Below are 25590 nucleotides of genomic sequence, written 5' to 3'. Positions count from 1 at the left end.
CCCTTATATATTTTAATCTCTCTTTGTATCTCATAATTTAACACACTAAACATTTATTTCATAAATATTATATTTAATAGAAATCTCAATTATGGTTGAATAGAATAGAGAAAATAGAGGGTAATTTATTTATTTTAAGTTGCATCACTTAATGGATTCAATATAATTATCACTCTGATTTATTTAGCTGAGAAAAACTCACTACATTTTATTCAAAGTGACAGGTTTTTTTTATAAAAGATGGAACATCGTTTTTAGTACATCAACTATCTCAAATGAACAAATTTGGTCCGTAACATTTCATAATATTTTTTAAGGTCCATCAACTATAAGTTAATATCAATTCCACTACTTTTTAACTCTTTCCAATATTTTCATTATCAAAGTACCCTTAAGGCCAATGAGGGCAATTCAGTCTATTTACCCTCTCTTTTTCATTAAAGTATGTAATTTGGGATAGTTGATGTACCAAAAAATATGTTCTCTCTAATTTTAATTTCAAAATTAAAATATCTTAATGATATTAATATTCTATTACTATTAATTATTTATGTTTAGTTTTACTTATTTGTAATATTTTAAATCATTGTACTATATTTAATATTAATAGTGAAATAACTTAGATATAAATATATGTAAACATTATACTTATACAATATTTGTATATAAAAGTAATTCAATTTATTAGATGGAATATTAATTTTTCAATATTCAAGCTATACATAGAATATGTTATTTTTAAGTGCAAATACAAAATTGATGATTAAAAATAAATTAAAATTTATTAACGTACATGGAATCTTAAATAATTCAAAGAGCTAAGTTTTATTTTATCTACTATAATGTAGTAATTGTAGTATAAAAAAATTAGTTGAAATTATCAATAATCAATTTAATAAAAAAGACAATGACATTCTTAGTTGAATATATGATTAATTTAAATCTATGATTGTTTAATTAAATAAAAAATCAATAGTTTCTATTAATTGTTTAATATCACAATGTCACGTCTTAATATTATCACTAGACCATTTACAACATCATGAAAATTGTTCATAATTCTCATATCTATTCCTTTGACTATTCGTGAATCATATTTTTTCTACTTTATTAAATTTTTATTTCAATGTAGAATATATTATATATTATAATTAACTTAAATTTTTAGTTTAATAAAATTACTAGATTCATTAAAATACAATATTTATCTTAGCTTTATCTAAATAATTGAGAATGTAACCATATAAAAGTATTAACTAGCACTAGAAAATAATATCATAATATTCAAATAAGGTATGATATATATTAATAATAATAGTATAAGATCTATTAAACTTAATCCCAAATAAATTAGAAGAAAGAAAAAAGTGGATGAATAAATAGATTGAATTGTCCTTCATAGCCTTAAGGGTACTTTGGTCATGAAAATATTGGAAATAGCAAAAAACTAGTTGAATTGGTATTAACTCATAGTTAATGGATCTCAAAAGATATTATTAAATATTACGGGCAAAATTTACTCATTTAAGATAATTGATGTACTAAAAAAGATATTCCCTCCTTATAAAAATATTTACTCAGAGAGATACATTATTAAAAAAAAGAGAACACAACCCTCTACTTAATATAAATAACAATATAAAAATATTTACTCAGAGAGAGACACATTATTTTAAAAAAAAACACCATCATCTACTTAATATAAATAACAATGAATAAAATCTCATTACAAATAATAAATACTTTTAAATGAAATGAAGGGAATATATGATAGTAACTAATTGTATATTGTACTTTTTATACCTAGTATATAATTATAAAATAAATATATAAAAATATATTTTTTCCGTTCTATAATATGAGTCATATTTGGTGTGGGTAAGATTTTAAGAAAAATAAAGAACAATGGGTTGAAAAAGTTAATAAAATATGAGATCATTTTTTTTATATTTATTTTATAATAATAAAATATGAGAGAAGTAAGGAATGTGACATGAATTGACTGAAATGACAAAAATGTGAGTCTTGATATTGGTTGAAGGAAGTAATTTGTATTGGAGTTAGAGCATCTCCAGTGGTCGGCGAGCCAGCGGCTCGCCGATTTTTGACGCTCGCCGAACTATTGCAGCCGGCGAGCGCCAAATCGGTGAGAATTTCGGCGAGGCTACGCCGATTCTCGGGCGCTCGCCGATTCTCTCGCCGCTATTGCAGCCTCCCGATCGGCGAGGAACCGGCGAGCGAATTTTTTTTTAAATTTTCGAAACACTATATATATGCGATTTGCACGACATTTTCATGCCGACATGTGCCAAGTGGATGCTCATATTCGACTCCAAAATGATTTAATTGAAGAGTTGTGGGCGCGGAGGACTGCACGACGATAGTTTTTTTTAATTATGTAATTTTTTTTATTATGTAATTTTGTTAAATTATGTACCTTTTTTTAATTTAAATGAAATTATTGAATTTTCCCGTATATGTGGCGTAAATTTAATTCCGTATTTTGTGTGATTGTTAATTATTTATTTTTAGTGCTGATGATGGGGCAAGGCTGTGACTGAGCTATTGTTTGTCCAGTTACTTGTCCAGCTGATGTGACAGGAGGAATTTAGTGCTACTGATGTGGCATGGCTGGACTATGTCTTGTCCGCCGACCAAGGTGGATGCTCTTATGGGAGAGGATCCCCTGCTGTGCACAAATCACAGCAAGGCCCTGCTGCCCCTCACAAACAATTTTAAAATATATTAAATTTTTATTTTTATTTTATAAAAAAAATAATAATAAAAAATGGTGGTGTATGGGGCAGCAAGGCCCTGCTGTGATTTGTGCACAGCAGGGGATCCTCTCTCATGCTCTTATATTTCTTGAAACCCGTCGAATTTAATTAGCGTTAATAAGAAAACAAGGATAATTATTGCTGATAGTTGACTGATAGATGACTTTTCCCAAAAGAGGAGCGCGTGAAGAATAGGAATGTTGAGAGAGAGAGAGAGAGAATGAGTGAGTGAGAGTGAGCTGGGACTGGGAGAGTGCGAGTACGTAAGGAAGGTGGAGCCCACCACCCATGTGCCCTCCGCCTGTCTCCACCAGCTCCTGCCCTCAATCATTACCTCTCTCTTCTCTACTCCCCCTCTCTTCTCCTCACTCATTTTTTCCCCCAATTCTCCAAAACCCTACCTTCCTCCACTGATTCCCCCCCCCCCCCTTTTCCACCTCAAACCATGTCTACGTCGGCCGCCGACGCCTCCATTGTCGATCCCTCTCAGCGCCACCTCCAGCTTCAGACCGTCCCCGCCCCCGTCAAAAAACCCCCCGCCAAGGACCGCCACAGCAAGGTCGACGGCCGCGGCCGCCGCATCCGCATGCCGATCATCTGCGCCGCCCGCGTCTTCCAGCTCACCCGCGAGCTAGGCCACAAGTCCGACGGCCAGACCATCGAGTGGCTCCTCCGCCAGGCCGAGCCCTCCATCATCGCCGCCACCGGCACCGGCACCACCCCCGCCAGCTTCTCCACCGTCTCCCCCTCCTCCCGCAATTCCTCCTCCTCCCTCTCCGCCGCCCTCGACCATAAGCCCCTTGCGCATTCGCTCCTAACCCCCACCCCCTTCATCCTCGGCAAGCGCCTCCGCCCCGACGACGACGACCACCACCAGCACCTCTCCAAAGATGACGTTACCTCTGTTTCGGCTTCTGTTGGCCCCACCATCACTGCTGGAGGCTTCTGGGCTCTTCCTGCCCGGACCGATTTCGGGCAGGTCTGGAGCTTTGCAGCTCCTCCCCCTGAAATGGTGGTTACTGCTTCGAATAATTCCCACCATCAGCAGCATCATCAACAACAGCAGCATTCAGCTTCTTTGAGGTTTCTGCAGCAACATCAGCCGTTGGGAATTGGCGAGGCCTCCGCGGCTAGGGTTGGGAATTACTTACCCATTGCTCAAGTACAGGGCCATCACCTGAATTTGCTGGCATCCCTCTCCGGTCCTCCTCCTCAGTCGTCTGAACAACGAAGGGATGCTGACGCCAATTGAACATGAGAACCTAATCTTGCCGCCTGTAGTGCTGATGATGTTGTTGTTTGATCTTGCTAATGAATGATTCGCTCACTGTCAATATTGCATATGAATTTGTACCCTAAGTCCTCTCATAAGTTGTGCTGCGTTTGGTTGGTTGGTTGCTTGTGTTTTTTGAAGGACATGACAGACAACTCCTCATCTCCTTTTGTCACCCTCCTAGCACTAGCAGACATGGAATTGCGGTGTTTGCTTCTGTTAATTTCGTTGTGATTTTCCTGTTCGTGAAGCTGGTATTGATAAGTTCTATATCCAGTGTTTGTATTTAGAATTCAGAGTGCTGTTTGTAGCTGTTGTTTGCTTGATTCAGATGCCCAATTCGTGTAAGATTGTAGACAATAAAAGAAATTGTTTCGCACCTTTTATTTTCTGGCCTATGCCTGTGTTTTTTGTCTTCTCTTGATCAGGTTACATACTAACTACAAAGACATGTTTCTGATTTAGTTTTCAATTTTCATAATGCTCATGTCACTCACAAGTGTTTGAATCTTGAACTGGAATAAGTACATGGTCTACAACTGTACAATTATACAAAGGATGGAATAGTCCTGGCACGACTTGGTTGATTTATGAAACTCCTCTATGGTTTTCTGTGACCTACGCCTGATGGACTCTATTTTTTCTTATGTAAGTACTACATATGCGTTTTTTAGATGTTTTGCTTATTTTTTAAAGCCATATATCTTATCTCAAATGTTCAGGGAGCACTACTGGTGAAAGTTGGCATTCCTGCTGATCAACTGAAAGGTTGAATTTATGCATGTGCAAGAGATAAAACTATACTTTACATGGATGTTACTTTATTGAAGAGTTCTTAACTATGTATAATTGTACTGGTCATAAGTTAAAAGTGAGACCTGTATTTTGTATCTCCTTTGACCGACTCCCATCATATTTGGCAGTTCAGTCATAGAAGATGGTTAATTACTTCTCAGACATTTTTTAAACTACATATGGAGAACTATGATGAGAGTTCTATGCTTTGGTTGAATTGGTGAAATGAGAGCTTGTGCGCCAATGATTAGGGTTCTTGGAGTCCTTTTTCAATGTGATATCACATAATACAAAGTTGGTGTGGATTCAGTTGCCTTCTCTTCCTGTTATTCTGAAACTGGAAATCTTATTGAAACACAGAACCGGGCTGAATATTCGTTTTGAATATCATCGGCTGGAGCAACAAGGTGTTTCATTTCCTCGTCTCCTCTCAGGTGATGTTACTTTTTATGCAACTGAATTTATAGGTTCTTGCATATTACTTGCTGTTGATAACCTATTCTTTTTTCTATATCCCTGTGAAGTTTGTTTATTGGGTTGTGTATTTGGCAAAATCCTTGTCCAATAAACTGATAGTATTGCAGACTTGCAGCTTTGGTTTGATAAAGAGCAGTAATTATTTTTTACATCCATATCCACAACAACACATGTGTATTTGAAGGTAATTTACAGATGAAGAGCCTTCCTCGGACCCCAGAAGAATTCTGAACAACATACAAATATAGTTTGTTTGTTCAGTTGATAGAGGTGGAAACATGGTGATCATGGCTTATTCTATTCAATTGTATCTGAAATCCGTTCACCAATCGAGCTGATGGAAAAAAAGACATGTTGTCATCCTTCACCTGCCTCCACCTGTAGTTTCATATCATTTTTTTTTGTTTATTACAGCAATGATTTTAAAGAGGATCGAAGATATAAATATCTTGTTTCTCCGCCATTGAGAATTGATCAAAATACCTAAACGTGGTGAGGAAGTAATGTAGGAAGAGGGCAATCTGAAGGCGAGCCAACTCTGCCCCTGGACAAAACCTAGCTCCTCCGCCAAAAGGTGCAAAATATGGGCTGCTCCTCCAGTTTCTCTTTTCCTGTATTTTGTTGATGTTATGCACGCTATAATATATTAATGACTTATATTTATCTCTCAACATTAGGAAATTAGTAAAGCCTCTGAGATGGATAACCTGATTTTCTGGTTCCATCCATCTCCATGGATTAAAACTACGTGGATCCTCATAGACATTTTCATCTAAATGGACTGCTGAAAGAAATGGCACCACAAAGCTTCCTTTTGGAATGACATAATCTGCAGGAAGGGCAAATATGCTAATCAAGTCTTGGTTGGTTTTGATAATGTACGAGACATGTGGTGGGAATACTTTGATGTGATTTTTTGATTGACTGAGCTTTCTAATTGAACACTTTGGAGAAGTGGTATGATGAACTAATTACCTTTATATTCTACTTGTTCTTTGGCTTCTCTCATGAGCCAAATGGCAATGCCTCCTAGACGTAGAGTTTCATCAATTACCTGGAGAAATATTAATGGTTGAGTGCCCAGAATATATATTGTAGCAAGAGGAGTGAGGTCAGAGTGATAGATGATTAAAAGAGGACTTACACATTGAGTGAAAGGCATAGCTTTGTAATCTTGCCAGGTTAGCATCTCCTCCTCACCCCTTTCACTCCTTAGGCTCTGGTGCTCATCCTGTGTAGAAAACTAGATGTAATTAAATGGTGTTGGTGTTTGTACATAAATATAGCTGCGATGTATCAAGTGCAGGTACCAGCATTTGCTTCATGGATCTGGGACATTGCGTGAGGAAGTAAACAGCAAAGAGCATGGTTTTAGCTGTGGTCTCATTTCCAGCAAATAGAAGGTTAATGATAAAGTCAGCAACCGCATCATCAGGTAAGCTCTCTTCCTTTAGCAGCCTTCCCAGAACACCATTGCCAATATCCCGGGAGGAATTCCTTTTATGAGTCTCGATAGTCGTGTTAATCTTGCTTATTATATTTTCCCTAGCCTGGTGAATGAGGAGAAATGAAAAAAATGTCAAAAAGAAGAAAAAGAGTTGAAGAAGAAGAAGGACAACATATAGTATTTACCTTCATTGCCTTGTGATAAGCGAAGCCTGGTAAATTGATCGGAAGAGAGAGGCAGCCATCAACAAAATGTGAGAACAGTTGAGCTATGTGATTGACTTGCGATTCAGAGGAGACTCCAAGTAACTGATTGACCATTAAATTAATTGCTAGCTTGCGGCAAACATCTTGAAGGGGGACAACCTGATTGTGGTGTAGATTGGTGAAGATCTGTCCGATAACTATCTGAATATCCTGCAGGAAGTGAAACCTGAGCTTGTCAAGCCGCATCATGTTGGAGGCGATGGAATGAAGCTTCCTCTGGTGGTCTCCCTGCGCAGTAATCACCCCATTCTTCCCCACCAAATCTCTGAAGGATTTCGGGTAGTTAGACTGGAACAGCTTTCCTTCGTTTTGCATAACAAATTTATTGAAGGCCGGATCCGCAGAAGCAACCGCCCACTTCCCAAAGAGACTACAGGAGAAAATTGGGCCGTAGCGACGGACCTGCTTGTGGACGAAGGCCGGGGGATGGGAACTCGCAACAGCATTGTACCAGCTGATGCTGTCCCCCACCACCGGCCACCCTCTTCCTCCCGGAGGCAACTTACCCTTGCTCCTCCCTCCGCCTCTAGTCGCAACAAACCACCAAATCAAGGAGACAAAGGTAATACTATGGTGATTATCACCATCATCATGTAGCTATCATCATTTTCTCCCATTTTCATCCTAACCTGGGAAAGAATGAATGAAGATACATACATAGGTGGTATGGAACTAAAATATTCAAGTGACAAACAGGCTTAGTTGACACATTGCCTGTCATACCACGTCTAGAATATGTAGTGTACCTCCGCAAGTTATTCCATTATATTATTATTATTATTATTATATACTATTAGAATAAATGCCCCGACTTCCAAGTTTCCACTATGAAACTCATTCTCTATGAGCTTCACTCAACCATTCTTTTTATAATGATCAATTCTCCACTCTTTGTATTGTTTATCTCATCAACAAACAGCTAAAGCTTCCAATATACTACTTTCCACTTTGACTTGCACTTGTTTATACACTTGTCAACAACTGCCTATTCACTTTGACCATGATTTTGTTTTAGTTAATGTGCCACTACTCCTTCTTCTCGTCTCAACTCTCACATAAGTCTTCCCCCCTTTTCATCCTCACTGCTTTTTGTCCTCTCTCTATTTTGTCAAACACTTGTTGTTTCCATGTGCACAATGGGCACTATTATAATCGCTCATTGAGCCACTAAACATTCATTGTGTTCATATCTTCCCATCTAAGTCTATTCATATTCTGTGATGTTTGTTAAAAAAAAAGTGAGTAGCTTGGGTGTCACATAACCCCGCGAGTCGCGCAAGCATGTGTGTCCGTGTGTGGGTGAGAGAGAGACCCCTCGAATTGCATCATATGTCCAGGTGTGTGAGAGAGAGAGAGAGACAACGCGAGAGAGGGGAGTAATTTGAAACACTCTATAAAGTTGATGAAAGAAAAATATATCCAAAAAAATAATGACAATTAGAAAGTGTTTACTGGTGGATACTCTATTTTTTTTTGTTTAACCACAGGTGTATTGAATCCTCCTTTTGGCGGAATTCGACCAATCCTGCTCAACCAGGCTTGTGGATTAAGGCCGAAAGTCTTCCAGCGGGTGGCGGGGTTTGAACCCGTGACCTCAAGGTCACCATAGCTCCGCGCTGCAACTATTATTGTTATGATTTTATCCTAACTTGTATTTATGGATACTCTACTATTGTTGTGATTTAATTCTAACATGTATTTTAAAAAATACGAGTTGAATGGGTGTTATTGATGGAAATCAATTGCCATATTGGTTACTCATTTAAATTGATATGCTTAAATCTGAAACACGCTATGATCATCGAACTATAGTTGAGATGGTTTCTTAGAGTATCCACAATAGGGGAGCCGCGACGGGGGGAGCCTATGGGCGCCGCAGAGTTTGCCTGGCCGGGGCTCTTGCGCGCGGGGAGCGGCGCCCGCCCATGTTCGATGTTTTTTCAGTTTTTGTGCTAATTTTATTGGAACAAATTTTGGAGAAGATGAAGTGCAAGGAGAGAAATATGGAGAGAGTAAAAAGGGGACGCCTGTTTTAAAAAAATTAATTTAGCATTAATTTAGGTAACAAATCATCTCTATGCATTAAAAAAATAATTAGATTTGTGGCTTGGGCTTGTCCATTATTAGAGTGGACAATTTTTTTGGGGGCCTTGGCCTATGGTTTTTTTGTGGCTTGGGGTTGGGCATGTCCTTAATTACTGTGGACACCCTTATACGCGTTGCTTTATCTGTTACGTATCCATATGCTCAATCTTTTAGGGTTAAATTGGTACAAGAAAATCGAATTTGAATATGCTAGTTAGTATTTCAATACTAAGAATGCAATAACTATGTCCAAAAATAAGATCATATTGTTGTGTGTATAATTCCCACCATATCAAAACGAACAGAAAAGTAAACACACATTCCAATCCTTTATTTTACCTTTAGTGATCATCTCAACGAATTTGGGTATTAAATGGGTAATTTAGCCAATTTCAGACTATTTTACCTTTACTTACAAGTTACAACTATATTGATCCGATCAGGTTCATTCCAACGAACTGTTACATGTTATAGCTGTGGTTTAAATTTCCGATTAAACGAGTGAGCTACTCAATTGTCTCACATTTTATGTCTAAAACTATTGAGTTGAACCTGGTTTCTTGTTTCTTTCAATGGAACATTGTATTGAAGGAACACCACTCTTAATTTTCCTTTTTTACTTTCCGGTGTAGTGATCGTGTTGACAATTGAAACATAAAAATGAATATAATAATATCCCACATCGGTGTACATAAAGAGCTTAATCCACTATATAAGTCTCATGGGCCTCTCCTCATATCACCAATTGGTGTTAGGATGGAGGAACACATGGATTTCTATCATAGTATCAGAGCGAGCCCAAGTCAATGATGGAGTTTATTTTCTTTATCTCTTCTCTTGCCTACCCACGTGATGGAAGTCCGATGTGTCATTCCGGCCCACACGTGAGGGGGCATGTTAAAATTCTAATATCTTGTCCCACATCGGCTTGGTGTGATCCTAACTTTTCTATATAAGTGTGGATAACCCATTTCTAATAGATCGGTTATACACTGCACTGTGAGTTTCCAATTTCCATCCTTTTGAATTGATTTGTGCCTGACATATAAATTGATTTTAGTTGCTTAGTCTGCCGGTCTCGATCTTTTCATTGATCATCCCATCCCATTTGTTTTTGATGAGTTTCTTAAATTTATGACACTGGATTAGTTGTTCTCCCCTCATCTTAAAATTAATCTTTCTTATTTTTGGAGCATTAAATTAAAGAGGGTGCTACACAACATGTGATGATCCACAAAATTGTGTTTTCATGTAACATAGAACCCATGTGCTCCACGATCTTGTATGTTGAAAGTATGGACAAGAATTAGTTTAATTGGGTATGAAGATTATTGAAAAGAATTAGTTTAATTGTTGTGAGTTGTATGCATGCAATTGTATTTTGTGTGTGGAGAAGTATGCAAGTAGTTGATATGGAGAATGTAGTGATTCTAATTTGATAAGGTGTTATAACACCATTCCCTAATGTGCTCTGCAAATTACGGAGAATTGAGGTCGGTAACATCTCGATTTCTGCTGCCCCCAAAAAAACCAAAAAATAAAGAGAATTGATATTAAATGAGATGTTTTATTTTAAAAGAGAGTGAATAAATAAAGGAAAGCATATTAAACCAAAAAATTTAACGCAATTCATGACTCTCATTACAGGATGTTTCGTGGGATCTGGTAATATGTGAGACTGTACACTGAGACTGACAACGTTAATTGACGAGTGTCAATTATCCAGGCAATCTACAGCTGTATCATTTTATATCTTCCTACTAATAATATTATTAATTACTAGTAGAATATAGGAGAAATTAGAAAATTAGGTCAGTTACGAAATCCAATAATTTTTTGACGGTGGAGTGATCTATATTTTGCAGGTTTTTAACTTTTAGTGTCTTTATTATGTTTAATTTGTGATTCAGTTCTTGAATTTTATTTAGTTCAATTTGATACTATTATAGATACGGCTTGATACGATTGGGATAGTTAGAAAAAATAATAGTTAAATATAATATGAGATAAATTAAAACATAATTTGATTAATATTAATAATTTCTATAGATAAATAGATAGATAGATAAAATAATATTGAGATAAATAAAAATGTGATTTTTATAAGATTAAATTAATTATATGGATAGAGGTGAAATTGATGATTATTAATTATATGGATAGAGGTGAAATGGATAATTATGAGATACTATTATAAGTATAAATGGATCAAGCTTTTGAGAATTATTTGAGAAATGAATAACAGAAGAAAAAGACGTGACTTTTGAACACAAGTAAATAGGACAAACAAACAATCTCATATGATAATACTATGAGGTGAGAGTAATTTTTTATGTAAAATGAGAAAAATGAAATTTAGTGGTCCAAAAATATTGCTACATGTCCATCTAATTATAATTTAGATATATTATCTCTTTTTTATTTTCTTTCTCATTTTATGCTATTACAAATTTTGGTCTAAAATGGATGGTAGGATAAAATAAAAGACATCAACGTAACCGCATTTTAACTGAATCAGAATCCTTGCTTAAAATATAAGGAAAGGGATTTGGATAATAATATTATTATCAATAAACAAGAGGAGAGGGTGTGAAACAGTATAAATACGAAGCGATAGAGAGAATAAAATTTCCTGAGCTGAGCTTTCCCTCTCATGTTAATGGCGCGCCAACTCACTCCTCCTTTGCTCTTCTTCTTCTTCTGCACTCTACTTTCTTTGTTTCCATCTCTCTCTTCTGCTGCTTACAATGTCAGCTACGACACCCGCTCCCTCATCATCGACGGCCGCCGCGAGCTTCTCATTTCCGCCGCCATCCACTATCCCCGCAGCGTCCCCGCCGTGAGTCTCACTCTCTCTAGATCTCTGGAATCACACTAACTTACTGAATTAGAGTTGAACGAACTCAACAATATCTGCAGATGTGGCCGGGATTAGTACAGTTGGCGAAGGAAGGAGGGGTTAATGCCATCGAAACCTATGTTTTCTGGAATGGCCACGAGCTCTCCCCCAACAATGTCAGTGTTTCTGCTTCATTTAGATACTTCTGTCACTCTCATACTTCCGTTGCCGAATTATTGAATAGATCTGTTCTCAATTGCAGTACTACTTTGGGGGAAGGTATGATCTGGTGAAATTTTGTAAGATAGTTCAGGAAGCTGGCTTGTATTTGATTCTTCGGATAGGTCCATTCGTCGCGGCTGAATGGAACTTCGGGTAGCTCTTTGTAGCTTATATGATTATATCTATCTAGGATTACGATCAAAATTGAACCACATCTTATTGCAGAACGGTCATTTTTAGATAACACGGAGTTCGATTTTAGTTCATTTTATAAATTTCAGATTTGGAAAATATAGAGGTCATTGGTTCTGTGTTCTGTAATAAGATTGAGTTCTGCATATACCTCTGTGCTTTGGTTCTGTCTAATCGGCAAATTTATATGCTTTTTGTGTATTATCTGTTTAGTGGTGTACCTGTTTGGCTGCACTATGTGCCGGGGACTGTCTTTCGCACTGACAACGAGCCTTTCAAGGTTTGCTCAGCTCTGTCGCGCTGTTTTGTATTTATAGAATCGATGAATTCGGCTGGTGTTTAGCTTGTTTAGATTTTTCAGTATTACATGAAGAAGTTCATGACATTGATTGTGGAAAAGATGAAGCAAGAGAAGCTTTTTGCATCTCAGGGAGGTCCTATTATCTTGTCACAGGCAAGTGGAGTTGTGTTTGTTTTGTACATGTGTTAAATAGCCTTTAGTGATTACTGCCTAAGATTTGAACAATATTGGCACCATGTATTTCTTCTGGATATATTGGTTGTATGTATCCTTGCTGCCAGAATTGCGAGTGCTGTAGTGTTCAGTCTTGCTTTTGACCTCCATAGTTAATTGTTCTTTGATGCTATGATCATTGTTGGAAATCAGTTTGAAACCTTTAGTAATTTCGCTAGTCATGGAGACGGCTCATGTGAAACCTTTCGAAGAAACCATAATACATGTTTCCATTAGATAGGTTTCTTGAGCAATATTATTATTGAGCTGTTTCATGGAGAAATAGGCCTTTCAGTTGAAGAGCTAGGGAAGAAAACTAGAAAAACATATTCTGAGCATGAAATGCATGTTGTGGACTGAAAGTGCATCATACCAATTCTCAAATGCAAATTGAAAATTAGGGAAGCTGTAAAATGCCACATTAGGTGCTAACTAGCTAGTCAGATAATATGCGATATTAAGGATCTTCTCGATCTTCATGGACTTGTTTCCAAATTGTTATGTTGCTATATATATTGGAATATATAATTATTCTATCTTGCTGCTTTATTGAAATGCAGGTGGAAAACGAATACGGATTCTACGAGTCTGCTTATGGAGAAGCAGGAAAAAGGTACACCATATGGGCAGCTAACATGTCTATTTCTCAAAACACGGGTGTACCTTGGATTATGTGTATGCAGTTTGATCCTCCTGATACTGTGGTAAGCTGATGAATTATTTCAATCATTCTTCCACCTATTCAAAGCCAAGTAACATGAACTTTATGGACCCTCTGGCACGATGAGATCTTCATCAATTGTTATGCCTCGATCTTCTTAAAGTTCCTCTTACAGCTGTGCTTCTTGTCCTGCAAAATTTTTGTAACTTACTGAGGAATCAAATAGTTGCTCTCTCTCTCAGCATAATATCATTAGAAATTTAATGCTGGTAAATTATTTATATGATGAAATTTTGTGTAAGGTGTAGATTTTCTAACACTATTTTCTTCCTTTTAGATTGACACATGCAATTCATTTTACTGCGACCATTTCAAACCAATCTCTCCTAATAAGCCCAAATTCTGGACAGAAAACTGGCCAGGATGGTAAGTTACATTGCTCTGACCTATATCAACGGATTTTCCAATATGTTCTATTTTCTTTATTCTAGACATATCACACACTTTCCAATTCAACTAGGATCATTAAGAGATAGTACTACTAAAAGGTTTGAAGATTAAAACTGTGTACAAGTAATGACTAGATCATATTGGATCAAAATCAACTTTATAATTGTTATCAGCAACGGCATCAGCTCTTTGCATATGAAATGATTTTCTGCCATAAAGTGTATGATCTTGTTCTTTTTTTAAACACTTAGCAACCAACTACAAATGAAGTTAATGTAGCTTTGGCTTGACTGTTCTTGGTTATTGAAAAGGTCAATACACTCATGAATTAGTCCATTAAAAAAATTTAAGTCTCAAATTACGCTAGAGCTCTTAAAGCTTTTACGGAGGTTTTAGTGCCCAAAAAATAATTTAAAATGATAATATGATATGGCACTATGGCATTGAAAGATATATAATCACAATTTTTTAAAAAGTTAAATCATGCTGCATCCAACCACCATATTGATGCTTGAGTGCAAGAACCATATGGGTAACTGTCAAGAATTAAGAATCACAATACTGAAATCAGTAAGTATAGTATGCCACAGCTTCATGCCTTGAGCTTTAAATTTTCCAGGTTTAAAACATTTGGAGCAAGTGATCCTCATAGACCTCCTGAAGATGTGGCTTTCTCGGTCGCACGTTTTTTTCAGAAAGGAGGAAGTCTTCAAAACTATTACATGGTTCGCAGTTTTCTTCTTGAAAGTAATATCCTACAGCCCCTTAGGCAAGTAGCAGTAAATGAGGTTTTGGCTTTTCCTTTCAGTATCATGGTGGGACAAACTTTGGACGCACTGCAGGTGGACCATTCATTACCACAAGTTATGATTATGATGCACCAATTGATGAATATGGTAAGTCTTGGTACTGTATATAATATACTCTCCATGGTTTGTGAGCTTACGGACTATGATTTTAGTAGGAAATGGATTAATGTATAGGTCTTTCGAGTTGTATTGCTTTATCTGTGATGATATGACTTCCAGGATTGGCTAGATGTCCGAAATGGGGGCATCTTAAAGAGCTTCATAGATCTATAAAGTTATGTGAGCACGCATTGCTAAATGGAGAGCCGAAGACCCTATCACTAGGACCCTTACAAGAGGTGAACCCCTGGAGCCCATGCATGTACATTTGAATTCTTATGATTTATTGCCAAGAGTTATCTTGGCCTTTCATGCCGTCATTATGATGGTGAAGACATAGATGATAAATACTTGCAATAGTAGAGAATCTTCTATAATTTGTGTGAGGCCTCTTATTCTCTAATAAATGCACCACCTGAAAGTTTGGTATATATGGGGACTTGATATACCTGCGGAGAATAAATCTCAATACTTATCACTTTTGTAATGTTTTTTAGATTTTATTTATAAATTTAATACTCACACTAGGTTCATTTTATTGGTTGTTAAACTTCATTGCAATTCCAAGTTCAAGGCTAATTAATAAAGTTTTGTATTCTGTCAAAGACCTTTAATCATTGGCAGTAGAAACTATTTTGTAGGTTGATGTATACGAAGAGGCATCAGGAGCTTGTTCTGCTATTATTTCTAACACGGATGATAAAAATGGAGCAACAGTAGTGTTCAAAAATACTACGTATCACCTGCCAGCATGGTCGGTTAGCATTTTACCGGACTGCAAAAATGTAGTTTTTAACACTGCAAAGGTAATTATTAATCTGTCAACTTGAGGGTATTTTCAATTTGTTCACTTTGTTCTAGAACTGCATAATCACATATAATCTAATTGAAGTGAATCCACACACCTGAAACATTACTACAACAACTTCAGTTGTGATCAGAGTGATTTAGAATTGAACTTCAATTATATAAATAACACACTGGATCGTTAAGAGTTGAGTTCTAGCTAAGGCTACTAATTTATTTATTTAGTTTTGACAATAATTCTTGAGTAACTTTCTAACTTAAGTTCATGCTCTTCTTTCTTTCTTTCTTTCAATTGCAGGTTGGTTCTCAAGCATCTGTTGTTGAGATGATACCAACAGACTTGCAGCCATCAGCAACAGCTCCTAATAATGACTTCAAAGGTCCTCAGTGGGATGTATTTAGAGAGAGGGCTGGAATTTGGGATGCCGCAGATTTTACACAGAATGGATTGGTAGACCACATTAACACTACAAAAGATACTACGGACTACCTATGGTATACAGCAAGGTTAGTTAACAATGTACTTTTTTACGTTTTGCATGTTTTTCTATCTTAAAATACTTCACAGGTATTGAAGTGAACTTACAAATTTTGTTTTATGATAGTTTTCATGTTGATGAGACTGACGAGTCATTCAGAAGTGGTAAAAGTCCAGTGATTTTAATTGAATCGAAGGGCCATGCTATGCACGTTTTCATCAATCAAAAACTTGAAGGTTAGTTCTGTCTCTTGTCTTTACTATTCGAATATGAGAACATATTTTGTCTGACTCCGCACAGGAGATGCCCCACTGTACGCCAGACTTTTCTTACTAGCATACCATAATTGACTGAAGCATCAGCTTATGTTTTTCTTCAGCTACTGGGTCAGGAAATGGCACGGTACCACGCTTTAAAATCAGACGTCCCATTGCTCTCAAAGCTGGCAAGAACGAAGTTGCTTTATTAAGCATGGCTGTCGGCCTACAGGTCTTCTATTTTTAACTCAAATTTTTGTTTCTAATGTTTTCTGAACTATTTCACGTAGAGATCAATATTACCTCTTTAATGCTTCTCAAGATTTTTCAATAGCAGTGATCTTTTTTCTATATCACTTGCTAAAATTTTGTATTTGCTTCTTAAATGCTAGAATGCAGGAGCCTTCTATGAGTGGATTGGGGCTGGTCCTACTAGTGTCAAAATTGTGGGGATAAAGAATGGGACGGTGGACTTGTCCACCAGTAAGTGGACGTATAAGGTATATCTTTGTTTCTTCTTTATTATATGCACTATCTCTGTAAATAACTTGTTCTTCGATTATTGACTTCGAAATTAACTAATCGGACTCAAATTGAAACTGCATCTCATTAGTAGTTAGAGTTACTATTGCATTATGTTTTCTGGATAGAGGACTCCTGCAGATGACTGGTTTTGTTCATGCATAGAGATTTGAGTTTTTCCACAATGTAGGAGTGTATATGTCCTGATTAATGTACATAACTATTTAGGATAGCACATTGTTTAAGCTATGTTAATCTTAAACGGATGTTTAAACTATGTTAGTTGTGCCTCATTATCCTTTTCATGGATTCTTTGAAATTATTGGTCTAGTGTGCTTAAATGAATTTTACTCTTCGTTTTGTTCATTTATATTGTATTTTCAGATAGGATTGCAAGGAGAATCTTTGAGGATATACGAGCCAAATAATTTGAGTCGTGTAAACTGGGAATCTACTTTGCGACCACCTAAACATCAGCCCCTAACATGGTACAAGGTAAGAGGCTTGAATGGTTTCTTGTTTCCAACTTGATTTTTATATCAATGAATTATTAGTTTCATATTGAGCTACAAATGCTCGTGTGTGCAGGCTGTGGTGAATTCTCCACCTGGCCAAGAGCCTGTCGGGCTTGATATGATTCACATGGGGAAAGGGTTAGCTTGGTTAAATGGAAATGAAGTCGGAAGATATTGGCCTCGAAAGGCCTCCCCACATGAAATATGCGTTCAACAATGCGACTACAGAGGAAAATTTATGCCTAACAAATGTAATACAGGTTGTGGAGAAGTGACACAACGATGGTAAGTTTTTGTACTTCAAATCATGGTTAAGCTGGTTCATGAGAGTGGTTAGCCGGACACTTGCTTTGCTGCTTTTTGTATGTCTACTGAACCCCGCCTCGAGATTTAGGAGCTATGTATTATTTTGATAGAAGAGTGTTGCTTGCAAGGAAAAGGCCTCATTATCGTATATGTTTATCATTTAGGTACCATGTGCCAAGATCTTGGCTCAAACCATCAGGTAATGTGTTGGTGATCTTTGAGGAAAAAGGCGGAGACCCTTCAAAGATTCGCTTCTCAACAAGAAAAGTCTCAAGCCTGTGCGCGCATATTGCTGAAGATCATCCTTCGTTCGACTTGGAACGCTTGCAGGTAAGCTCAATGGAGGAGTACAAAAAGAAAGCAACTGTCAGTTTGAAATGCCCGACGAGCACAAGAATCTCTGCTGTGAAATTCGCAAGTTTTGGAGATCCAGTAGGAAGCTGTGGAACATATGCTGTGGGTGGATGTCATGATTCTAATTCAGAATCCGTCGTGCAGAGGGTAAAATCGGCCCACCCTACACCGTCTGTATCTGTGTTATAGTATGTTATATGACGACGAGTGCATCGATGATTTTTGCAGGTTTGCTTGAACAAGGAGGAGTGTGAATTGGAAGTAAGCCAAAAGAATTTTGATGTCAACTTATGTCCGAATGTGGCTAATAAGAGGCTTGCTGTTGAGGTGCTCTGTAGCTGATGATGGAATCTTTTATTTGCTAAATTTTTCAAAGATTCCATAATCAAACCATGTTATTCTTACAATCTTGTTGAAAGGAAATGAAATGCAAAGGTTTTAATGACATTAAAATTTCAAAATTTTGTTGGTAGAATAAATGTTTAATGCTGCTTCGAGATACTTGATATTTCCTCTTAATGCTCTTCATGATATATGCAATAACATACATCTATCTCCATTAAACACATCACACCTGATTCAACAAATTATATCAATTAAAAGGGGAAGAAAATATCTAGTATATATACGATATCATACACTACGAAGAAATCCAAACGCACCACACCTTATTACACAGCAATCGACCCAAAATGTAAACACATATACACTTCATAACCATTCACCAAAAATAATTGAATGAGCAAACAAATCTTAAATGAAGACGACGAAAAAAAAACAATGGATAATCGAGCAGGAACTTTCATAGTTCACAATCAAGAATTGAATGAGCAATACCTATCATGAATCACGACACTCAAGGACTGAAAATTTTGATGCTGTCAGGGGTTAGCTAGCCGCTTGACTATGCCAGCCATGTAGTTGCCTTGGTGCTCTGCGAGAGCCAGCTCCGTTTCACTTGGCTCCCTTGTGCCATCACCTGCGAAAACCCCAGCTCCATATGGAGTACCCCCTCTAATGGAATCCATTCTAAACATGCCCGCACCAAATGTGTATCCAATCGGAACAAATAGCATCCCATGATGAGCTAATTGGGTGATCGCTGTCCACCTGCCAATTTGGACTTCCGCCATCAAGTAAACTTTCTTGTTTCTCTATGAAGTCTTAACAAATTAACTGCTACAAACAGAATACAAATTTCTACAAAACTATAACAAGATACTCCTAGATAAAGATACACGACCCAAATTCAACTGAATCACCCCACCCAACAATTTCACTTTCAGTCAACTTCATTTACAGATTAACTCAATAGAATCACATAAGCAAACAAAAATGCAGTCAAATTAAGAAATGAAAGAGAAATCTAATACAGACGCGGTTGCAGCCAGCTGATAAATGCACTAAAAGTAATACTAGTATAGTTCAAAAATGAAGAGCAGTACCAAATTTCTATATGCAATGATGAGGACTTCAGATATTTTTTATAAGATTCCAGACTTCCATCATTTCTTTTTGGTGGAAGCAACAAAATCTCATTTTATTCTAGCATTAAGCCAAGTGGCAGTCAGACCTTCGTCCATGTTTTAGAACTTGATGACCAAGCATCATTATGTTAGCATTCAGATCAAACACAGCAGCAGTCAAGTTGCTAATCCAAGGGCCACGTTTTTCAGAAAGCAACTTACTATGTTGCCAATCCAGTTAATTATACGAGACGTTGCACATGATACAATGTTATAGGATAAAACAATCCTGGCATCATTGATCCTAGTAGCCATGATATGACCCTAGTTCTGGGATTTGCCCCAAATCCAGCATCGGTTTAATAACACAATGTTGTCAGGACTTCTGACAATGAAAAGAACTTGATACACAAAATCGCAGTTTCTATATCAGACAATTCGAAATTAACTTTTCAGCTACAAGTACTACTCCGTGCTTGATGCATCTCTAAACTCTCACTTTTTCAAAAAGATACTATATTTTTCCATAAAGTTCCTACGAATATACACATTTGTCAAGTTCCAACACACCAAGTGAGAATTTTTATGTCATAGAGTTCACTTGTGTCTAAAGTGATCTTCATAAGAATATTAGAATTTTTCCAAGAAAACTGATTCATGAATCATGATTGGCTGTCTTCTTCTTCTAGAACTAAACCTCACATACCACATATGGGGTCAGGAATTTCTCAGTCAATTTTCAGTCAGAAGCTAGTCAGCACTATTGTTCCGAAATTTCATGAACACAGATACAAGAAGTCACTCCAAAAGTTCCAACCAAGAATTCACTAACTACAAGTGAACAAATATGTCAAAGATCTCATGAATCAAACACCACCATTAATCTGCATTTTGTTAGAGTAAGGCAACATTTTCAAAATTGCAGTATACATAAGTAAAACAAACAATTGCATACGCATTTCCACATCAATTTGAAAAATCCAAAGCATCAAACACAAGCAATTCGATGCCTCTCCAACAAACTACCTTCCAATTCACGTTTCAACATCATTGAAACAAGCCACATTATCATAATAACAGAATATAAGCAAAAAATTTAAGAGTAAAATTGAAGCTTACGCAGTGGTCTCTTGTCCGCCCCCTTGAGTCCCGGTGCTGACAAAGAATCCGGCAGGCTTCCCAGCCAGCTTCTGCTCCTTCCACAATTGAGCAGTCGAATCGAAGAACGCCTTCATCTGCGCCGCCATTGAGCCGTATCTCGTGGGGAAACCGAACAAAAATCCATCGGCAGCCGCCAAATCAGCAGGCGATCCGATCTCGGGGATTGAATCGTCCTTGGGCGGGGCCTGCATTTTGGCGAGGACGTCTTCGGTCAAGGTCTCCGGGACTCTGTAGAGCTCGGCCTCGACGCCGGCGAAGGAATCGACGCCCTGCTTCATTCGGCGCGCGAGGCCCTCCACGTGGCCGTACATCGAGTAGTAGACTATGAAGAGCCTGAGATTCCGCGGAGGGATCGCGGCGGCCGAGGATTCATCAGCGGCGATTTCGGTGGGGGTGGACTCGAGGAGTTCATGCTCGTCCTCGGCGGCGGCGGCGGCGGTGCTTTGATTGGGAAATTTCTTCTTGCTAGGGACACAGCCCCCGCCTTTTCCCATCGAGAAATCAAGGAAATGGAAGAGGCGGCGGCGGCGGAGTGGAGATGGAGGCGAAGTGAGGCGGAGCTGACTAAACGCTGGCGTTTTGTTCTACCAACTATCTCTGTGGTTTTTTATTTTTTATTTGGAATAATACATGGACTTTTTGGTTCTGTTCTTATTACTACTACTTTAATTTTTTAGGGTTTTTAGCCTATAAATACATCATTTTAGTTTTTTCTTATTTTTTCCCTAAACTTTAAAAATTTTAATATAAATACAGGAATTTTTGATGTTTTTGATTTTTCCCAATATCCAAAATCAAAATACACGTGGCAAATTAAAGCTTATGTGGCAATCAACATGTTTATATTAATTAATAAAATAATAAATTTGAATTCCACATCAGCCATCTCTTATGGACCACACCCTTCCCACTCTTTCTTGTCGAGTTCTTCAAGAAGACTCTACCCCACTGCCGTCAGGACAACGCCGGAGATGTGTGCATCTCCACCAGCCGTCTCCTTGCTCAGATTGAAGCTTGCACCGCGTGAGCGCACTCCTCCGCTTGCTCCCTTTGCATCCGCCCCTCCACCTTCCAAAACCTCCACAATTGAAGTGCGCCACGAACGCGATCGCCGCCGACGCGCACCCCGACAGCATCTACGGAAACCACAACTTGCCTCAGTGCTCGTTCTGCAATGGGGATGACGAGGCGAAGAGGACCATGAAGAATTCTCCGTGGAAGAGGAAGAATGGAGTGCAAAGGTGGAAGATCTCTCGCCTGATCGAGTCCATTCGCGATTCCTTTTTCAACATTCTTTAGCACTTAGAAGGAGGAAGTGCCCCCGGGCTGCGCGAGATCTCTGCCGGTAGATGGCTCCTCATCGCCGCCATACAAGCTGATATGTGGCGCTGCTCCTCGTCCACCACTGGAATTTCCACCACGTGAGCGTCTTTACCTTCCGCCATTGATGTAATCTTAGAGAGGCAGCAGGTTGGAACTTGAGACACGAACATCTCCGACGTTATCCCGACTGCGGTGGGCAGAGCCTTCACAAAGAGCTCAACGACAAAGAGCATGGAGGGTGAAAGATGACTGATGTGGACTTAATATTTATTACTTTTTAATTAATATAAACATGTTGGTGTAGTTTTGATTGCCACATAAGCTTTAATTTGCCACATGTATTTTGATTTTATATATTTGGGAAAAATCAAAAACATCAAAAGTTCATGCATTTATATTCAAATTTTAAAGTTTAGGGGAGAAACAAGAAAAAACTCAAAGTTCATGTATTTATAAGCTAAAAACCCTTTTGAAAAACTGGTCTAAATAGAATAATGGTATTTCATCCGTCATTTCTAAATGGACTTTTTCATATTTTATCTAGGGGTGGGTCAGTATCGTATCGAACATCATACCACATTCCATACCGAAAAATACGGTATAACTATATATCATATTGATACCATATCGAAAATTCGATATAGTTAACTTTTGATACAATTACCTTATCATCATTGCGGTATATTGAAGTACGGTACGATATACGTTAATATAGTTATGCAAAAAAATTTTATTTTATACACAAAATATTTAAAAGAAGGATTTAAAAAAAAATTAATTCTATTTAATACTATATAATTATATCAAATATAATATACTCCTTCCGTCCTATAAAATATGGCCAATGGATATGACACGGGAATTAAGACAAAATTGGTAAAATAAGAGAGATGATGTGAATGGTAAGGTAAAGTAAGAGAGAGAGAGGAGATTGACAGTTAAAGTAGGGTTAGTGGATAATGAGATCTACATTATTAAATTGATATAACTTTTCAAAAATGGAATACATATATTTTTTTGGACGGACGAAAATGGAAAATGCACATATTTTTATGAGACGGAGGGAGTAATATTTATATAATATTTCAACATATACCGATTTTTCGATTGCACCAAGGATTCGGTATAACCGCGAATCTATAGTATATATCGAATATTCGGTATACTGCAGAATAGGAAAATTGATACCGTTGATGTACCGAAATTGCGGTATACCAAAAATCGATATTTTTGGTATTTTTCGGTATGATGAGTGCAATATTTCGGTATTTTTACCACCTCTAATTTTAACCACCTTTTCTCATCTCTCCCATACTTTATCCACTTTTTCCTCCTATCTCTCTTACTTTAACAACTTTTTTTCTCTTTCTCTCTTACTTTACCAATTTCTCGTCAAAACTCATATTGCCTAAATAATATTATTTTTTATGGACGAACGAAATACTTACTTTTCCTAGCCAAAATTAACATTTCTACAAAAAAAAATCATATTTAAAACAATATTCTTAGTCATTCTTATAACATAAGCAATTTTCTTCTCATGAATTATTCACGAGAAGAATATTATATCCAGTCATGTTCTCTAATGATATAATTCTTGTCATTGATTATTCTAATTAAAGATTATATCGAATTTTTCTAACGCATGATAAGAAATATGGCAAATTCACCGAAAATATGAGTCTGTTTAAAATTTAGTCCGCCCTATGCCTTTCAAAATTAGCTGGAAAAATCACGATATTACCTTATGGCATAAAAAATTGTAGAATTTTATAGTAGTCGAAAAATTATATGAATATCTCCATAGATAAGTTAACGATGTAATCTATTTACAAAGAAAATGACATTGATGGGTTGAAAAATATCAACAATATATTGCACTTTGACAATTAAATTTTTTCACTATGGAATAATTGCAAAACATATACAAAATTCATGGTTTCATGAATAATTTTTAAATTAATTGAACATATCAAAATTTGACAAATTTTATGTTAATTAGTAATTTGCCCCAATGAATATTTTCGAGTAACCAATGTACAAAAACAATCTACTTTTTAATAGGGAATTTCATCATGCAACGTATTTCCCCCTTAAGAAAGACATTAATTGAAAAAGTTCAAAAGAAAAAAGAGCTTAGAAGAAGACTTGATTATTTTGTGAGACCTGATTAATAAACAGCTACTAAGATTTTATTCTTCATCTTGGCAAAATTCACACCATTTGGGCCTCATAATAATACAATTTATTCAACGAGACTAAAAGTTTTCTTAATACCCTCCAAAATGAAATTGCATGCAGCCCATTCAACTTTAACCTATTATTTGGGGGAATGAGATTATGGAAGTGGTGGGAAATCTTTAGACTTGTTTTCCTTTTTTAGATTGAAACATAAAAATTAAGGTGACTTTAATGGTTCAAAATATCTTGATTATATGGTTTCAATTAATAACAAATTCTCATCCGATAAGTTCAGTCATTATATATTCTCAAGGTGGTAGGTGAATTGTGATAATTATGATGCCGATGGCACATATATGAATTGCATAACATTTAATTATTTATTTATTTTGTCATACTCTCGTATTAATGAAAAAAGATTAGGAGAAAGAGGATTAGGATGTAGAGTCTCCTATATCATGGTGAGAAATGTCGAATAATGCACTTTAGTGTTAAGATTATTGTATAGTATTAATATACTTATATAGTTGGTTGTTTATGTGTTTTGTTTTTGTAGTGTTTTCTTACTTTTAATTAGCTTGGCTATGTGTTTTATGAATGTCGCATTTGGTACTTTTCTTTCAATTTAGAGTTTTTATACAAAACGTTGTGATGTTTGTTTGTTGTCCTTTTTTTTGTGTTTGTCCAATACTTTATTTCTACATGATTTTGACTATAGCGCTCACTTTAGTAGTATATGATTATTTTGTAGGAGTAATTTTTATTGTTTGTTTGTATTTTGTACAACTACTTTGCTAGTCATCATCTTTTCAAATTAAGAATTTTTGTAACATATTAAGAAAATATTGACATGAACAAAAGCAAATATTGTCGTAGTAAGTAGGGTCGTAGCTGATGGGGTACGTACTAAACAAGCCCAATAGCAGTGACGGCCCATCAGCCCAAAGCCCAAGGAAGAGTATCAGTTCGGCATTACCAAAGAGTTCGGCTCCAGCCTACAGCTCGGTAAAAGCCGACCAATCAAGCTCTACTCTCAGATCGGCAAAAGCTGCTCGGCAATAGTTCAGCAGTTCGGTCTCAGTATTCGACCGAACTGGGAGATAGTGGACTCATGCAGAACCTCCACGACCTCCACTACACGATCTATTTAGTGGTGTCAACTCATGCAGGATCTCATGCAGGATAGCGGACCAAACAAAGAGATAGTGGACCCATGCAGGATCTCATGACCTCCACGACATCCACTACCTAGTTAGTGGTGATGCAAGCCACGACCTAGTTAGTGGTGATGCAAGCCACGATCTTAGTTCAAT

General features: G+C 36.9%; 4 protein-coding genes across 5 annotated transcripts; 2 read left to right on the top strand and 2 right to left on the bottom strand.

The window, feature by feature from the left end:
• Positions 1–3185: 3185 nt before the first annotated feature.
• On the top strand, positions 3186–4436 carry LOC121765534 (transcription factor TCP7-like). The gene has a single exon (XM_042161721.1). It carries the CDS (start codon positions 3223–3225, stop codon positions 4027–4029), a length of 807 nt encoding a protein of 268 aa, XP_042017655.1. The 5' UTR covers positions 3186–3222; the 3' UTR covers positions 4030–4436.
• A 152-nt stretch (positions 4437–4588) lies between these two features.
• Positions 4589–7756, bottom strand: LOC121764444 (abietadienol/abietadienal oxidase-like). Its single transcript, XM_042160458.1, has 8 exons — positions 7730–7756; positions 6955–7632; positions 6633–6872; positions 6467–6553; positions 6298–6376; positions 6030–6151; positions 5806–5933; positions 4589–5700 (listed from the first exon to the last, which is right to left on the bottom strand). Exons 1-8 carry the CDS (start codon positions 7754–7756, stop codon positions 5580–5582), a joined length of 1482 nt encoding a protein of 493 aa, XP_042016392.1. The 3' UTR covers positions 4589–5579.
• Positions 7757–11717: 3961 nt separating this feature from the next.
• Positions 11718–18591, top strand: LOC121765532 (beta-galactosidase 10-like). The gene is made up of 19 exons (XM_042161720.1): positions 11718–11959; positions 12040–12135; positions 12222–12334; positions 12587–12653; positions 12735–12827; positions 13448–13591; positions 13886–13974; positions 14618–14723; positions 14807–14894; positions 15027–15145; positions 15548–15712; positions 16012–16220; positions 16319–16428; positions 16572–16681; positions 16842–16949; positions 17356–17466; positions 17560–17771; positions 17957–18293; positions 18375–18591. The coding sequence occupies exons 1-19, from the start codon at positions 11774–11776 to the stop codon at positions 18486–18488; spliced, it is 2577 nt and encodes an 858-aa protein (XP_042017654.1). The 5' UTR covers positions 11718–11773; the 3' UTR covers positions 18489–18591.
• LOC121765535 (probable NAD(P)H dehydrogenase (quinone) FQR1-like 2) lies at positions 18585–21409 on the bottom strand. 2 transcript variants are annotated; one of them, XM_042161723.1, is made up of 3 exons: positions 20732–21409; positions 18984–19256; positions 18585–18720 (listed from the first exon to the last, which is right to left on the bottom strand). In XM_042161723.1, exons 1-2 carry the CDS (start codon positions 21265–21267, stop codon positions 19028–19030), a joined length of 765 nt encoding a protein of 254 aa, XP_042017657.1. In that variant the 5' UTR covers positions 21268–21409; the 3' UTR covers positions 18585–18720; positions 18984–19027. The 2 variants fall into 2 exon arrangements, with proteins under 2 accessions (XP_042017657.1, XP_042017656.1); XM_042161722.1 differs by lacking the exon at positions 18585–18720 and having other exon boundaries at positions 18722–19256.
• Positions 21410–25590: the final 4181 nt, after the last annotated feature.

The sequence above is a fragment of the Salvia splendens genome, chromosome 14 (genome assembly GCF_004379255.2).
Source record: "Salvia splendens isolate huo1 chromosome 14, SspV2, whole genome shotgun sequence".
NCBI lineage: Eukaryota > Viridiplantae > Streptophyta > Magnoliopsida > Lamiales > Lamiaceae > Salvia > Salvia splendens.
The sequence above is the reverse complement of the archived record's forward strand: the minus strand, read 5'-3'. Positions and strand labels throughout refer to the sequence as shown.